A 16,930-nucleotide genomic window follows, 5' to 3' on the forward strand; every position below is an offset into this window, starting at 1 on the left:
CCAAGCTAGCCGCATCCCCATCCCCATTCGCCGGTGCGCTACTGCACGCAACTCATAGCGCATGTGCACACATGTTCTACCAGTTTAAATATTTCTTGCCATTACCTCGGAAGATAGACTGGGTCTATTCAGGCTTCGTCAATCGAGCTTGGTCTTCACAATTACCTCAATTGCTTTCGCCCTCAGTACAGGCTACTATTCGGTATGTCGATGGGCCGTTGGGCAATTCCAACGGTAAAAATGGTTTACTAGGTTGCTAGTGTACCAAGTGGGTAGCGGTGTAGTTGTAGCCTTCAGTTTGGGGCGAGCCGAATCGAACAACCAGCGCCAGCATATCGTTGGAGGAATTACGACTACTCTCGATGGTGACGCGTTGGAAGCAAGACAAGATGATCAGCGCTGTTAGCATCTTTGGTCCTAACCAAAGAGCGCAAGTTGAAAAAATGAACGGGATCTACGTTTTCGCGGCATCTACGGTCTACAACCATCACCTTTAATCCATTCTAAACCTACGGTTTCCTCGCAGGGACATACTCTGGCAAATCCATCAGCAAATCCTTCTTCACGAAGCACCTCCAGTCTCGCGGATATCGCCTACTCGGCAGACCCGCATAGTGCCACTCCTTCCTCTTAGTCCCCTTCTCTCCTAGAACATCTTCGTGATGCTGCGCCAACTCTCCGTCTCCGAATTCGTCCCCAACCGCAATTAGCATGCATGTGCGCGCGCCTAGCAACCGGCCAAGATCGCGAATAAATGTCTCCCATTCACCCTGTAGTGCGTATTCAAGGTAGAGAAGGTTCAGGGGTGGTCCGATGCCACTGGGCAGCGTACCATTTGGTTTGAAGTCCGTGTGATAGGACGTATACTGCGAACGCTTAAGCTCGGAAGGTACAATGTGAGCGCGGATAGGTACCTCGGTCAACGAAGCTATGATACGATCATCGTTCCCTGCCAAAGGTGTACGCGTGCTCTTCTTGTCCCTGCTGTCGAGGATACCCGGGACTTCCTGGTTCTTCTTCACTTTTCTGGCCTGTAGCACGCGCTCGCTGGATGTTGGTTTCAATCCACCTTTTCCGGCATATCTAACGCCCATGAGGTGGTGGAGCATCTCTTCGTAGAAGCAAGCAACCTTGTGTCGGCTCACTATACATGTAGTAAATTGACGCCAGGATAGATGATTGAGTTGTCTAATGTTGCCCGCTATGCTCCGGAGCGTCCGAGCTAGATCATCGCTCGTGTAGTCTGCGTTTGTCCTCGGTCGAGTTACTACGATGAGAACGTCTGATAGAGTTGGGGCTTGACGCAGCGAGTAATCTCTGATTCGGCCGGGAAGGGTTGTGAATTGAGTATGTCTAGACTCTTATCGTCAGTTTAAATTTTCAGGCACTGTCGCCAATTCTTATTCTATGCCATAGTTTGGGAAAGAGCTAAGCATTGGCGAGCCTAGAACACAGTGACCTACCTGTAGGTCTTACTTTCATGAGCGGAATCAGGAGGAAGAGCGCTAGACATCTTTGCATGCACAGCGTGTTCGATGACACAGCATTGACTGTCCTAATCACTTGTTGAGATTCCTATCACCCCGAGCGTGCGTTGCACGTACCTTTTGTATAAGAGCTTCTGAGTGTGGTATCAAGTTTGGCGTCGGTACACCAGTGGCCCTCGGTGTAGGACTACCGGAAGAGACATCGCTATGGTGCTTTACATGACCTTTTAGCCTGAGAGGTGTACTAGGACTCGGAGGGGCTTGCGGTTCGAGTGCGCCTTCAGGTGGACTAAGACGAGGGTGTGGTCGCGCACTTCGTAGACGGTGATCGGCCGGTGTTATTTGTGAAAATAATCTGATCTGATCCTCTGTCAATTCTATCGATTTGAATTCAGTCGTATCTGGCGACCGAGAATGCTCTATCTTGCTGTATGATGATGATTTGTTGCTAACCTTGCCTTCTTTACTGGACGAGGCTGCACTCGCTGTTGGCAACAGTACAAGGGACTCGCTATCGCCGTTAGATACCGTGGCAGGCTGTATCAATGCAACCTTGAAAGATTTCTCTGATATTGTAGCAGTCAAAGTACTCGTAACTTCTTCGCTGGCTCGCATTGGTGAGGCGGAACGTGATGACAGCGTTCGGTCGTCCGTCTCAGCATCGTACACCGTTCCAGCGTAGGAGGTCAGACTATCCAAATACCGTCGCAGCATCTCATTTCCGTTTGTTTGTTCTCCCGCTATGTTCCTCGGCAGCTGCGTTCTTAATCTTGCAACTTCTTCCAGAATCTGTGTTGTGTCCTCTCGTATCGCAGCAGTAACATCCAGAATCTGCGAAGTGTCTTTCTTTGTATCCCTAGCGATGATGATGGCCATCATGTCGAGCGCAATCTCCAACGCCGATTTGTGCGCTTCCAATGTAGATCTCAACCTCGCCATGTGCCCTTTGCCACCACCCACGGTCCAGTATCCAGCCTGACCCAACTTCGAATTCTCATGTCTGGTTAGGCTGTACTTCATCTCCAGAACGACCTCATTGCAATTGGTGATGATCCCGTGAATTTGAGCCTGTAGAGCGTCTGGGAACGATACTGGGTTGTTCTGAGATGCGTCTTCAGCCAATAGTCCCAGAACGGTCTGCAAAGATGAAAGCTCCCGTGACACGACATCCAAGCCGTGACGCGCTTCGCGCACCTCGCGAACGAAGCCTGTGACGATTGTTGAGGTTTTGCTGATAGTGGCTACGAGCGCGACACAACCCGCAGTCAGGGAGATGGGGTCCATGCTGACACTGGACCGACGACGTCCAGTTGAGGTACGACACGAGGCTGAAGGCTGGGTCCTGCAGTCGCGCGCAGGGAGGAGGCGCAAGCTGTGGCTTGTGGTTCGAGCCAATCGTAGTGTCCAGGGTACCGCAAATGCCATTAGACCTTCCCGAACCTTTCAGCTGTATCATCGAAATTCTTCATGTCAAAGAGTGACAAAAGAATAGTTATGTAAAAAATGCGTGCATTGGAGAAATCATGATCCGGACACAAAAATACAATCGTCCCTATCAAAACACCATCAACACCCATACAATGATCCCCCAATCCAACCCAAAGGGTATTCCAACGCCGCTCGCCATTGAATGCTCACCGCCAAGTCCAAACCAACATATAAATGACCCCAGCTTTTCATCTATCTAAGTCTCTACGGCGATCTCGGCAGAAGGAAGAGGTGCAGCAGATGTAGCACTCGTTTGAGTGTCGTCTCTGATGGAGGGACCAGCCTCAGCTGCAGCCGCCGACTTAATGGCTTCTGCGCCGGACACGTCGGTCTCCGCCCATGAACCCCAAAGGCCTCGCTTGGCACGGATGCGGATCGGTCCGCCGAGTTCGTTGTCTGTGGTCTGCTGCTCGACTTTGATGGCATCCTTGGTGCCGAGGACAAGAATCTCGTTGAACATGCGAGCGATGTCGGGCTTTGCCGTTGTGGTCTCGGGAAACATGCCCTGGAACGAGACGGCTGTGTTCCTGCGTTCCTCCTCGCTTGTCTCAGCCGCATCGCCGAAGACTTGTCGTAGAAGATGGACAGCATGCTTGGTCTCTAGAGACACGACGCCGCTATCTGCAGGGTGGAGGAGAGGAGCCGTTGTGACATCGAAGTCGTCCGGAATAGGTGAGAAGACCTCCTCCTCTTCCTCTTGAGGAATGAACTCAGGCTCGTCTGCAGGTAACTGGAAGTGTTCGTCCTCTGCTTGAATTTCAGTGTCGCCACCAAGGCCGCCACCTTCTTCAATCTCAAGCTGGTCCTCTTCGAACTCCAACTGGGGTGTCCGCTCTGCAGATGCCCGTGCTTCGTCCGCAGTAGCAACATCAGCAACCGCGCTATCGCGCTTTCGCTTCTGTGCTGGACGAGACACAACCTCCAAGGAGAGGATACCCCTCAATTCTGGCGCCCAGCCTTGGCTTCGGCCATCTCTAAGGATGCTTGATACAAATCCACCTGACTTCTGCATGTTCATGAGAGCCAGAAGAAGCGGGTCTCGGGGTAAAAATGAGGCGGGCTTGAGGATGTCCTCGCGGTTGTTTTGCTGTTCGCGGATTTCGGTGGTGGAAAGCTGCGTCTGGGTGTCCTGCTGGATGACTCTTCGCCGTTTAGCACGGGCTTGATGTTGCTCCTCTTCCTCCTCTGGCTCCTGTTCAGCGGCAGGTTGAAAAACGCTCACTTCCTGCTCTAGGGCGCGTTCTTCCTCTTCACCGAGCTCTGACAGAGGCGACGCTGAGCGCTCGCGCAGAGGCTCCTCCTCCGGGAGCACGGGCTCGTCAAGATCACCCAGCTCGGTCATACCGCCCATGGGGACGTCTGTGTCGGTGATGGTGATATCGGGACGGCCGGGCATTTCGGTAAGGTCGTCGCCGAGATCAAGTCCAAGATCGGCCTCCGCCTCCAACTCTGTTCTCTTGTCTCCGATCTCGGTTCCAAATTCCTCCTCTAAGGATCGTGCAGCTGGCGCATCACGACCAATTTCGATGCTAGTGCCCTCGTCCAATGGAGCCATTAAGTCAAAGTCTTCTCCAAGATCAATTCCCAGATCTTCTTCCTCGCCCAAAATCTCTGCTTCAGCGCGTCGAGGCTGTTCGATACTGCCAGAAAGAAATTGGCTGCTATCCATGTCCCAATCACCACCGAGATTCGGAAGACCCAAGTTCTGCAAGTCAAGAGCCTGGGACAGAAGCAACGAGGGGTCAGGCATGGGCGCAAGCAGGTCAAAGTCGGTGATGGCATCGGCCAGCATGAGTGCGGCGGGGTTCGCAATGTGAGAGTTCGCGGGCAAGTCGATATTGCCGGGCTTGAAGGCCTGTCCTCAGTCAGCCTCCGCGCTATAGCCACGCGATGGCGAAGCAAGCTTACCATCTTGATCCTCAGAAGCGCGTCGGTGCAGTCGTCGAGCAAATAGCGCGCCTTCCTGTGGTAAATGCGCACCACGCCAAACATCAAAGAGCCGCTCAAGCGCAGCGAGAAGGGCGCCTGGGGGCGCATGATCTCGTTGATGTCCTGCTCGATCTTGTCCTGCAGGACCTGCTGCTTGGTGAGCTTCTTCTCGGCATTGGCCGCCAGCCAGACGTGGGCCAGCGGGCCGGAGCGCTGCAGCAGTTCGGAGGGGTAGAACATGGTGGTGGCGGTGGTGGTGGTGGGAGAGCGCGAGCCGAAGTGTGGGTGGAGTTATCTGCGCGCCTGGTAGGCTGTTGTTGTGATGGCGGCGCGTCGGCGGCCAGGGTCTACGCGACGTGTTTGTCGCGTGCGCGGGCGGCGTAGGTGAAAGCGCCGGGCGCGCGCCGTGCTTTCGCAATGACAGCGAGGGTGAGAGACGATGGGTCGGGCGTGTGTGGGTGTGCGGTGTTCACTGCAGTCGCATCCAAGGTTGAGGCTGGCTCCTCCCCGACGGATGGCTGGGAGCGCACGGGCCCGAGGCGTCCGCTTCGATTATGTCATCTGCGAAAGCAGCAAATGAGCTACTTCTCCTGCTACCTGACTGCTACACTGTCTGTATGTCTAGCTATGCGTATAACAATGGCTGAACGGGGCCGGGCCAGCGATGCGGCGCAGCCCCGGAATGCCTCATGCTCCGAGCATTCCACTGCATCAAGACCTCGTGGCGCAAGCAAGCATGGCCTTGACAGCACCATGAGACGCTCCAGGTCGCCTTCCGGCCCGAAGCCAGAAGACCGACATGCTCGAGATGCACACCGCAAAGTGACGTGCCAAATACGCAGCGCGAAAACACGAAGTCACTGGACGTGGGAAGGCCCGCGCCCACATGCAGCACCCGCATGGCCTAACGCGGCCGCGCCAAGCCAGTGATCCACGGCCAGCGATGCACACATCCAAGACCATCGTCTTCAGACGTTCACGGAGGGCGCTACCTGCTGCAGAGCTGCGTAAGAAACGGCCACGTGATTCTCTGCGCAGCTCCCAAACGCGACCTGAGTCGTGAAACTGCCGCGAGAGGAATTGGACCCCCGGTCTTCCATCTGAGGCGCCCGGGTCGTGTCTAGCCTACGTTTTAATCCATCAAGCCAGATCGATCAGTCTGCTCCTCAAAGAACCCGGCCCCCGCCGTCCTTTCGCTCCTTACCACCGTTCGCTGCGTGCCATATCCTCCGTCAGCATCCATGAGATAACCAGGGCTTCCTCGAATTTCCCTGTCGCTGCCCCTGCCGCGTACTCGGCCTCCGCTCAGAGCGTCACGCATCATTGGCTTTTGGCCTCTGGCCATGCAAACATGTCTAGAGTCTCTACGCCGTCGCTGCCGCTGTACAACCCCTCTCATGGCCCAGACTCGGCCCCCCGTGCAGCAACGCCCTTGCTGTCCCCTCCAGAGCCGCACCGACGGTCAACACCATCGGTACGTTGCCCGCCTGTGCTGCCACGGCCACGCGGTCGCGCATTGAGCTAATCGCAGTGTCCTCACAGTCAATAACGTCGCAATTCTCCCTGCTATCCTCCCATGAAACCGCACGGAAACTCGAAACGTCAGTAGCCCGCGGCCTCTCCTCGTCCACCGCGTCAGCACGAATCCATACCCATGGCCTCAACGAGCTTCCTCACGAGGACCCTGAGCCCCTATGGCTCCGATTTCTCAAACAATTCAAAGAGACACTGATACTGTTGCTGCTCGGCTCGGCTGCCGTGTCTCTTGTTATGGGCAACCTGGACGATGCCGTCAGCATAGCGGCCGCAGTAACAATCGTGGTGACTGTGGGATTCGTACAAGAGTACCGGTCTGAGAAGTCACTGGAAGCTCTGAACCAGCTTGTTCCTCACTCCGCGCATGTTATTCGCGCTGGAGCGGAGCAATCTCGAAGTGGTCGGGTCTCAAACGGCGTGGGCGCTGGGAATGAGGGATTGGACGAGGTCAAGGATACACCAGCCTCGTTGGAGGCTGCTGAAGGCCGCTCGAGCACTATTTCTGCCACTCTACTAGTACCGGGTGACTTGGTGCTCTTCCACACCGGCGACCGTATCCCCGCGGACATCAGAATAACCCACGCTGCCGACCTTACGATCGATGAATCCAACTTAACGGGAGAGAACGAACCCGTTCCCAAGTCGCCAGACGCCCTCGAGCGCGCGAATAGCCTTCAGCGGCCGCAATCACCCTTCTACGCGTCCCCTGCTGCTGGCACCGTTGGCGCTGATATCCGCTTGAATGACCAGAAAAACATCGCTTTCATGGGAACTTTGGTCCGGTCTGGTTACGGACAAGGCTTGGTGATTGGTACCGGCGGCAACACTGAGTTTGGCGCTATTTCTGCCTCGCTTCAAGAGATCGAGAGCCCGCGAACTCCATTGCAGCTTTCAATGGACGCTTTGGGGAAAGAGTTGAGCTACATGTCATTTGGCGTCATTGCATTCATCATTTTGCTAGGCTTCTGGCGAGGATGGGAGTTTTTGGAGATGTTCCAAATCGGCGTTTCCCTGGCCGTTGCTGCTATTCCCGAGGGCCTGCCCATCATCGTCACCGTTACTCTCGCTCTGGGCGTGCTTCGCATGTCGAAGCGAGATGCCATTGTGCGCCGTCTGCCAAGTGTCGAGACACTGGCATCTGTCAATGTTGTATGCAGCGATAAAACAGGTATGTGCATGCGGATTATTCTCGAATAGTCACTAATGGTGCAGGCACTTTGACCACAAACCATATGACAGTGACCAAAATCTGGCATTTTGACGAGCTCTCCCCCATAGACGTGAAGAAAAAGCATGATTCGGAAGCCCTCGACTCTCCAACACGCAATATCTTACGGATAGGCAACATCGTTAACAACGCACGGCTTGTGGGGCCTCAAGCAGCGTCCACGGCCGCCGTTCTATCATCCACGATTGGCGACGACAACTCGGGAGCGAAGAGCCGATGGGTCGGGCAACCGACTGATGTTGCTCTTTTGGACCTCCTCGATGCTTTCAGTGAAGACGACGTGAGAGAGAGACTCGGCACTCGTCTATATGAAACACCTTTTAGCTCCGAGAGGAAGTGGATGGGTGTTGTCATCAGTGGGAGTGCGGGTGCCGACCTGGCGCCTGGTCCGGATGTGGCGTATATCAAAGGTGCTTTGGAAAAAGTGCTCGATCGTTGCGATACGTATGTCAATGCTCAGGGACAGGAGGTGCCATTGGATCAGGGTCTAAAACAAGAAGCGGTCAAGGCCGCCGACGTAATGGCCCAAGATGGGCTGAGAGTGCTGGGCTTTGCCAGCGGTTCCAAGTCTGGCCGCAAGGGGACCAGTGGCGCAGCATCACCGGCACCCTCCAGTGTTTCGGCGCTAGGTGATGACGAACACTATCGAGGCCTGGTGTTTGCCGGCCTCGTAGGCATGAACGATCCTCCCAGAAAGGGGGTAGAAAAGGCCATTCGGCGCTTGATGGCTGGTAAAGTCAAGGTTATCATGATCACTGGAGATGCCGAGACAACGGCGGTTGCAATTGGCAGAAAGCTCGGTATGCCGATCACCATGAACTCGTCCATGGGACGGTCCGTCATACGCGGGGATGAGTTGGATCAGATGAGCGAGGAAGAGCTCTCACAAGCCATCGCAACAACCTCGATATTCGCCCGTACCAGTCCGGAACACAAGATGAAGATTGTGCGCGCTCTACAAGCTCGTGGCGACGTCGTAGCGATGACCGGCGACGGTGTCAACGATGCCCCGGCCCTGAAAAAGGCAGATATTGGTATCTCCATGGGACGTCTCGGCACCGATGTCGCAAAAGAAGCTGCCGACATGATCCTCACTGACGACAACTTCGCGACTATCCTCAACGCCATCGAAGAGGGCAAGGGCATCTTCTACAACATCCAAAACTTCATCACTTTCCAGCTTAGCACATCCGCCGCAGCACTAAGTCTTGTCCTCCTCAGCACCTTCCTCGGTTTCCAGAATCCGCTCAACGCCATGCAGATTCTCTGGATAAGTACGTATCCCCAACGGCGATCACTACGCCCCACTAATACGCCACAGACATCCTTATGGACGGCCCACCCGCGCAATCCCTGGGCGTTGAACCCGTCGACCCTGCCGTGATGTCGCGTCCTCCGCGCCCCCGCCAAGCGCGTGTCCTCACGCGCGCCCTCATCCAGCGCGTCCTCCAATCCGCCTCCATCATCATGCTCGGGACCCTCTTCACCTACTACCGCGAGATGAGCGATGATGGTGAGATCACCGCCCGCGACACTACCATGACATTCACCTGCTTCGTCCTCTTCGACATGTTCAACGCACTCACCTGTCGTTCTGAATCCAAGAGCGTCCTCGCTGGCGAAATCCAAGTCTTCGGCAACAAAATGTTCAATTATGCGGTAGCCGGGAGTTTGCTGGGACAACTTATGGTTATCTATTTTCCACCGCTGCAGAGCATTTTTCAGACGGAGGCACTGGGGCTGCTGGATATAGTGCATCTGGTTGCGGTGGCGAGCTGTGTGTTTTGGGCAGATGAGGCGAGGAAATGGTTGAAGAGGAGGGGGCTGAGTAGAGGCATGCCCGGGGGATATAGCGCTAGTGTATGATATTGTGGTGTCGAAGGCTTCGGCAGGCTTGGATAGTAGGCTGTCGGGCATGGAATAGAGAATAGTAATGAGCATTTTCATGTCTCGGAAATGCTGGTCATGTGATGGAGCCGCTATCGCATGGCTAATGTATCTCTAGATCTCTCCTTCACCCCCACTTCAATACGCCCTGTGCATCCTCTGCATCCCTTGCGCCCTCTTCCTTCAGCCCCTCAATCCTCCTTAGCAGCATGTCACTAGTCTCCGGCTCGTACTTCAACGCTTCCCTCAGATACCCCACGGCTGCATCCACATCACCCATCCCCTTGCACGCCGCATGCGTCCTAAAGCTGAGCTTCGCCTTGCTCTTCCTCACCAACAGCAATGCCCGCGGCAACTCCGCTGTTCTCGGCCTACCCCACTCAGGCCTCGCGGTCAGAAACCTAATCGCCTCCTCGGCAGCCTTCCTCGCTTCCACAAATACAGCATTATCCTCCTGCTTGTTTCCGGTAGGTACTGTGCCCATCGGCGCCCCGGTCGCTATGTTCAGCAGCACCTGTACAGTCCCTGCGCACACACTACTGTGCATCAACCACAGCTGCAAAATCCCATCGAACGGCGTTCCCGCAGCCATGCACTCCTCGTGGTTCTCCCACACCATCTCCGCATACCGCCTCGCCATGCCGAGCTTTCTCGCCGCAGCTTCCCAGCCGTTTTCCGCGCGGTCCGCCGCACAGTTCAGCAGGCTCTGAAGCTTGCTCAAGTGCCCGCTAGCCTCATATTTCCCCTTTAGCTTTTTGCGGAGCAGCGTGGCGGTGCGCGGGGCTACGCCTGTTGTCGAGACACCAACGAAGGAGGGCCGGAGGAAGCCGGTGGTATACGGATTCCGCAGCAATTTCTCCTCAGCCTCGTCCTGTGTGTGGGAAAACGTATCTACCATATTGACGGCGAGCTCCGCCTGCATGGTCCAGATGTAGAAACTGGGACTGCCCTGCGCGTCCACCATCATCTTGAGTGAACTTGCGGGGACTAGGAATGCCGCTGTGCTGGTAGCTTCTTTGTCGGACATGAACATGTGGAAGTCGAGCTCCATGGCAATTGGGGCGTTGGCGGCGTCTTTTTGGACTGAGAAGTCTGAGGAGCGAAGTTGTGAGACGAAGGTCATGGTGCTGGGGCCCCATTGTGTGGTGAGTGTTTTTGAGATGAATTCTGGGTCATTTGTTTTGAGGAGGACAAGCAGTTGGGATTTGAGGAATGCGATTATCTCGGCGTGGATTTGGCGATTCAGGGTGAGGAGGGTGCAGAGAGGGGATGCTGGGACGGATGATGGACCGGCTGTAGAAGATGGGGTATTTGTGAGGAGGCTTTCGTAGATTCTCTCGCGAATTTCTAGGGGTAAGCCACTGAGAGAGGGATGGGCCATTGTAGGCTGGATTAGCGTTTTAACTGAGGTTCATCCTGATAGGTTGTTGTTTGCTGGTGTATTTATACACGCGATCCTGCGATCGATTTGGTGTAGTTCCACGCTGCCATCGCTAGCGCCGCCAGATTGGGGAGGGCACCAGGCCGCCGCATGCTGCCCAAGAGTTTACTGTCGCAAAATCTTACTCTCAGATATACGTGGCTCCTTCCTTTTAAGAATTTCCTATACGCTTTTAACTAATCAGTTGGGACAAAAAAGAATGACGAAATGCTCCACAAACGAAGGGAACTAATGTTGACAAGAGTCAGATAATTCACATACTATCTCGCTATGCCACACCCTCATTTTCAATTTCCACACCTCTGATATGGCCTTATCTAATAGCAGAACGTGTTTTCCGGCTTGGCCCTTGAAGCAGACGTAGCAGAGATGTCATTTAGTGATGTTTTGGCGTACCAACGGTAGCCTCCACCAGAAATTTGCCCTAAGTCTAGCCAATAGCGGGATACACCATCCCACTACCAAAATTCTCAACGAAGCGCCGGCGTCAGCGTATCGAGACAGAGGCTTCTCGAGGTAGACTTCAGTGAAATAAAATTCAAAGATGATATATTATTTTTATGCAAAATATTATATCAATCACATGATTACCAGTACGATTGAATCAACGGCGTGGTGGCGGAGTGGTTATCGCGCAAGACTAGAAATCTTGTTCCTTCGGGAGCGTCAGTTCGAATCTGGCCCACGTCGATCTTTTTGTTGTTTGTGATGAGTTGAGGCAGTGCTCAACGTTCGGTTTTTTTTTTTTTTTTTTTTTTGGCAATTAGGCAGCTATGCTGCACTTGTCGCTTTTGCTTGATTACGCTAAGAAGGTTTTGCGATCTGGACAAGTGTATCTAGCCTACGAAATCGTGCAGATGATCTTGCCCTTCGTCTTGTTCTCTTCCATCAATTGGTGCGCATCCTGGATCTGCTCCCACGGAAACACCTTCTCCACAGGGATCTTGAACCTGCCATCCTTGAATCGCGGCAGCGCATGCTCGACCAATTGATCGCGCAGCTTTCCTTGGTATTCCTCATCTCTACTCCTCAAGCTGCTGCCCACAAACGATATCCTCTTCCTGACGAAAGCACTCACGTCCACACCTTCGGGTAGCTTCGCACCGCCCATGACTGCCAAACTAACGCACACACCATCCCTGGCAAGCGCGTTGAGGTTGTCCCCAAAGTACGGTGCACCGATGTAGTCAACAATTATGTCTACACCCTTGCCATCCGTTGCCTTGAGTACTTCCTCAGCCCAGTTCTGCGTGGTGGTGTTGAATGCAGCATCAGCACCGAGTTCCTTTGCAAACTCGCACTTCTCGTCCTGCCTCGCGGTCGCATATATCGCCGCCGCGCCATCCGCCTTCGAAAGCTGAATACCCGCAATAGACACCGACGACGCAGCTGCATGCCACAGAATCGTCTTTCCCGGCGCGAATTTCGAAATCAAGTACATCGCCTGCGTCGCTGTGATCCACGTCTCCGGGATACCCGCACACTGCTCCCAGCTCAGCTCCTTCGGCTTGCGCACAAGCATGTGCGTGCTGACGGCGATGTACTCTGCGTAGGCGCCGCCGTAGGCCAGCCCGAAGACCTCGTCGCCTTTGTTGAAGCCTTCTTTGCCGCCGCCGTCGGCGCCCAGCTCTTCGATTATGCCGCTGAATTCTACGCCGAGGATCTTGGAGGCGCCTGGCGGGACGGGGTACATGCCCTCGCGTTGGAGTAGGTCCATCCGGTTGAGGCCGAACGCCTTGATGCGCACGAGTGCTTGCGAGGCGGCGGGCCTGGGACGCTCGACATTGGCTATGTGCAAGGCGGATCTAGGGCCTTTTCCACCCTCAATGTCTGTGGATGCGAGTCAATTTGGAGCTTTGTGAAAAATTGTAGCAGCTACTGACCCACTGCTCTCATTGTGTCCGACATGGTGAGTGTAGAGTTCGCGTTGTATCTGCGATTGTCGTACTTGTTTGATTTTAATCGGCAATAGCTTTCTTGAAAGTTTCAAACTAGGAAGAAGTATCAGTTTTTGAAGGAAAAGTGAGGCCGCGGCAGCGTGGGGCTTTGAGACAATGTGGATGCTGTTGTTCCGAGGCATTTCCGCATCACCGAATTGTCGGTCATGACGTAGCGGGGTATCCCAAGATCACCCAGCCAGAGCGGGGTCCAAACATGTGCTATAATTGGAACGCTCCACTGCACAAGCAGATTACCAATTGCTTTCTTGCGCGTTTAACGCCTGGGAAGGCAAATTTGTGCAACAAACGATGTTCAGAGCGAAGGGATTGTTGGTAAGCAACATTGTGCCGGATACTTTTCCATACGTAACTCATCTTCTGAGAACGACAATGGAACGCTCGCAAATGATTCATGATTAAAGGCTATGTCCATCATGAGCTCCTGATACCCTTCCAGAAGATATGTTGGCGACAGTGCGATTGACTGCACACAACTACACGAGGTTCTTGTTCCTTCCAGTGTTGAAGGTCGGAGCATGACAAATAAGACCATTTCGCCAGACTATTCCGGAGGAGAAAACGAGACGAGCGGACAAAGCGGTTACTAGCAGATAGGCGAATGACGATGCGATGGGATTGAGATTCGTTCAGCTATAAAGTCTCGAGGCATTGGTGGCGGGCAGGTTGAGCATTCTGGCCCCACTCATCTACAAGCGGTCCAAGGTTTATCAACGGAATCTCTGGGCTGGATTGATTTGTATAGCTTGCGGAAAGACCGCCTATCCAAAGTGAAGTAGTGAGAGCATTTTGTTGATGGTTGGGCGCTCAATGAATATGAGGTGGTTCACGACTTAAGATGCGCAACTCACTCCAACAGATTTCATGTGCCTTTATTCGGTTTTTCGGGTTTACTTATCGTGCGGCTCGTGCGAAAACATGGAGTGAACACCTCGACTGGCACCGATGCAACCTACTGACTCTATACATCGGGAGAGCAGCGAGTCAAGGCATTGGTGCAGCTCAATCGCGTCATCACCACCATGTAAAACGTATACACTAAATGCTTGACATCCCCACTCTGAGCGAACGACTTGTATGAGGCTCCGAACATTTACCGCAAGTACTCCTTGCGTGATACAAAAGGCGCTGTTCTCCGCGATCTGATCAGTCTGTGCTGCAGGTTTTCCACTACACGCAGCGTTCGACGACTTCACCAAAACTGTGCGCTGCACGCTCCGAAATTGGATTCATTCTGGCCTGTCATGGTGTCAAAGTCTGAGGAGACCGACATCGGCGTCACTTCGTCCTTTGATTCTGATGCACGACCAGCTGAGGACGAGAATGCATGGATCCGTTTCATGACAGCGTTGAAATGGTATCCAAAAGGCATGCCGGCAGAAGAGAAGTCACTTGTACTCAAGCTCGACCTCAGCATTCTCATATTCGGATGTTTGTCGTTCTTTACGAAATACCTCGACCAACAGTCTCTCACAAATGCCTATGTTAGGTGAGCAAAGAAGACGCTGATCTCGTCACTGAGATTGCATACTTACACAAAAACAGCGGGATGAAAGAAGAGCTTCATCTCTTCGGTAATGAGATAAACTATTTGACGGCGACTTTCTGGGCATCGTACTGTACTTTCATGATTCCGGCATGTTACTTCCTGACGCACTACCCAGCGAACCTAGTCTTGCCGATTCTTGAAGTAGGCTGGGGCCTCTCAACATTTGGTCTGGCTTGGGCACAGAACGTCGAGACTGTATATGCAATGCGCTTCTTTACCGGTGTCTTCGAGTGCTGTAGCTTTACAGGCACGATCTACGTCATTGGAAGCTGGTACAGGCCTTCTGAAGTTGGAAGACGTGTTGCATTGTTTTACGTCGCCGCTCCGCTGGGAACGATGTTCGCGGGGTACTTGCAAGCGGCCGCCTATACAAATCTGAACGGTGTTCACGGACTGAGCGGGTGGAGGTAAGTCACTGCGGCATGTATCTCGCAAGGATCGAGCTAATTGCTACAGGTGGCTTTTTATTGTCGACGCCATCATCACACTCCCCATATCTCTGCTAGGCTTCTACATCTTTCCAGACGTACCGTCGAGAAAGAAACCGCGCTTTCTGTCTGATTCCGACCATGTCTTTGCCCAAAAGCGCATTGCCGGGAAGACTGCGCCCCCGCAACTCAAGATATCGCGATCTATCTTCCGTCGCGTCTTCGCGCGATGGCATTGGTACCTCTTTGTCGCGCAATGGTCCATCATGGACCAGAACTTCCTGCCTAGTGGCTCACCGTTCTCATTGTATCTGAAGGCGAACAGCCAGATCTACTCAGTTGTGCGTATCAACACTCTACCCACTATTGCCACAGCAGTGAGCGTCATTGTTGCGCTCACGTGCGGTATCATCGCAGATAAGACGGGGAGATTCTGGCTGCCTGCATATGTGGTCACTCTGCCAGTGATCGTCGGTTGTGCACTGTTAGTCTCTTGGGACGTTGGTGAATCTGGTCGACTTGCGGGTTTCATCCTTACAGGATTCGAAGGAGGTGAGCTGATCGCAACACCCGAAGATTCGGTAATGACTGACTTGATGCAGCGCTTTCCCCACTTACGATGGGCTGGGCTACTGTCACTATGGCTGGCGATGCTGAGGAGCGTGCAGTTGTCACTGCGAGTATGAACGCTATTGGACAAGGCATCATGGCTGGCACACAGGTGGTGCAGTATGCTGCGACTGATGCGCCGAGGTTCAGAGGTGGCTTTGCGAGCAATCTAGCAACTTCGGTTGCACAGCTTGTGTTGATATCAGTGATCTTGTGGCTCAGCTCGCGTGACAAGAAGAAGGTGGGGGACGCACAGGAGAAGGTGTTGGGTCACGGAGAAGCTGCTGTCGCTGCGAAGTTGTAACATGTGCATAGTACAGGTATCCTGGTGGAAGGAGACACAAGTACTGGCTGCGCTTTGAAATACGCGCCGCATGGACTGTTCACCTCAGCAGAAAGACTTGAATCTGAACTTATATACTAAGGCCACTTGATACATCTTATCTAGGAGATGGAAGTGTATATGGTGGACATTAAAGCACTACTAGATGCTCTTCAAAAGCGTACTTCAGAGAATATTATTGCCTACGATAACTACCTTACAAACCACTACGAATTGTTTTCCATGATTGCCTGACTCATTCAGCCTTTAAAACGACATTCTTGACCAGAGAAGACGTGGAATTAGTGCCCATACGTTAAGTTGTTGACGATCCCAAGAAGGGAAATGCCGTCACGCTTGTTCATGAAAGTTTAGTGGAATTTCTGGTATCTAATGATAGCAGTGACGATCCTGGGCGCTCCATGTTTTGAATGGATGCAGAAGTAGCCATCTTCCAGTTAGGTCAAAGATGTCTCGAGTACACCTAAACCAGCTGTGTCGTAGAGAGATTTACGTGCGACAACACTGATCAGATTCAAAACAAGTATCCATTTTTGCGATACGCTACATTGTACTGGACTGATCACATAACAGCTTCGACCAACCAGGGTTCACAGCTGTTACGAAAGGATAGCATAAGCTTGATGAACGGACTCATTCCTAGGGTCTTGTTGCATTGGCTCCTGTCTTGTCTGCTCGGGAACAACGTTGGACGGTTCGCACTTGCTGACTGACCTTAAGATCACTTCATTTAATTGCTGCTGCAAGCATCTATGGAATAATATTACCGATCAGAATAGGACGTAATGCATTATTCAAATTGGCCCTGACCTTCACGTAAGCGATGTAGGCTGATGGAAGTAGAAAGGGAGTTGAATATCAGCTACTTGTTATACGCCACTGCATACAGGACGGCGGACTGGAAACTTTCAGACTATCAACAAAGTCTCACACGGATTATGTGAATCCTTACGAAACTCTTTCTCGAGTTCGGATCCCGCTCATCAGCTACGACCCTCCTCACCTCTTCAGCTCCACGCACGCATGCACTTCGTACAACCCCTCGTA

The 16,930-nt window shown here is 53.2% G+C and overlaps 6 protein-coding genes and 1 non-coding gene across 7 annotated transcripts; 3 read left to right on the forward strand and 4 right to left on the reverse strand.

The window, feature by feature from the left end:
• Positions 1-384: 384 nt before the first annotated feature.
• On the reverse strand, positions 385-3,041 carry CC84DRAFT_862570 (uncharacterized protein). Its single transcript, XM_018187679.1, has 5 exons — positions 1,941-3,041; positions 1,605-1,847; positions 1,464-1,555; positions 915-1,353; positions 385-866 (listed from the first exon to the last, which is right to left on the reverse strand). Exons 1-5 carry the CDS (start codon positions 2,910-2,912, stop codon positions 510-512), a joined length of 2,103 nt encoding a protein of 700 aa, XP_018034032.1. The 5' UTR covers positions 2,913-3,041; the 3' UTR covers positions 385-509.
• Positions 3,042-3,171: 130 nt separating this feature from the next.
• CC84DRAFT_1095863 (uncharacterized protein) lies at positions 3,172-5,144 on the reverse strand (the record flags this gene model as incomplete). The annotated part of the gene is made up of 2 exons (XM_018174638.1): positions 3,172-4,830; positions 4,884-5,144. The coding sequence occupies 2 exons, from the start codon at positions 5,142-5,144 to the stop codon at positions 3,172-3,174; spliced, it is 1,920 nt and encodes a 639-aa protein (XP_018034033.1).
• A 729-nt stretch (positions 5,145-5,873) lies between these two features.
• On the forward strand, positions 5,874-9,635 carry CC84DRAFT_1149247 (calcium-transporting P). The gene is made up of 4 exons (XM_018176666.1): positions 5,874-6,378; positions 6,447-7,608; positions 7,653-8,942; positions 8,990-9,635. Exons 1-4 carry the CDS (start codon positions 6,256-6,258, stop codon positions 9,532-9,534), a joined length of 3,120 nt encoding a protein of 1,039 aa, XP_018034034.1. The 5' UTR covers positions 5,874-6,255; the 3' UTR covers positions 9,535-9,635.
• Positions 9,431-11,098, reverse strand: CC84DRAFT_862627 (uncharacterized protein). The gene has a single exon (XM_018187680.1). The coding sequence runs from the start codon at positions 10,934-10,936 to the stop codon at positions 9,683-9,685; it is 1,254 nt and encodes a 417-aa protein (XP_018034035.1). The 5' UTR covers positions 10,937-11,098; the 3' UTR covers positions 9,431-9,682.
• Positions 11,099-11,605: 507 nt separating this feature from the next.
• Positions 11,606-11,686, forward strand: CC84DRAFT_t65. The gene has a single exon. It is a non-coding gene; the product is annotated as a tRNA-Ser (tRNA).
• A 68-nt stretch (positions 11,687-11,754) lies between these two features.
• CC84DRAFT_1123081 (quinone oxidoreductase putative) lies at positions 11,755-13,092 on the reverse strand. Its single transcript, XM_018175647.1, has 2 exons — positions 12,880-13,092; positions 11,755-12,826 (listed from the first exon to the last, which is right to left on the reverse strand). Exons 1-2 carry the CDS (start codon positions 12,902-12,904, stop codon positions 11,838-11,840), a joined length of 1,014 nt encoding a protein of 337 aa, XP_018034036.1. The 5' UTR covers positions 12,905-13,092; the 3' UTR covers positions 11,755-11,837.
• Positions 13,093-14,198: 1,106 nt separating this feature from the next.
• Positions 14,199-15,844, forward strand: CC84DRAFT_1218963 (major facilitator superfamily transporter; the record flags this gene model as incomplete). Its single annotated transcript, XM_018183045.1, has 4 exons — positions 14,199-14,443; positions 14,500-14,910; positions 14,960-15,483; positions 15,534-15,844. The coding sequence occupies 4 exons, from the start codon at positions 14,199-14,201 to the stop codon at positions 15,842-15,844; spliced, it is 1,491 nt and encodes a 496-aa protein (XP_018034037.1).
• Between the last annotated feature and the right edge of the window lie 1,086 nt (positions 15,845-16,930).

Source organism: Paraphaeosphaeria sporulosa, assembly GCF_001642045.1.
Source record: "Paraphaeosphaeria sporulosa strain AP3s5-JAC2a unplaced genomic scaffold CC84scaffold_7, whole genome shotgun sequence".
Taxonomy (NCBI): Eukaryota; Fungi; Ascomycota; class Dothideomycetes; order Pleosporales; family Didymosphaeriaceae; genus Paraphaeosphaeria; species Paraphaeosphaeria sporulosa.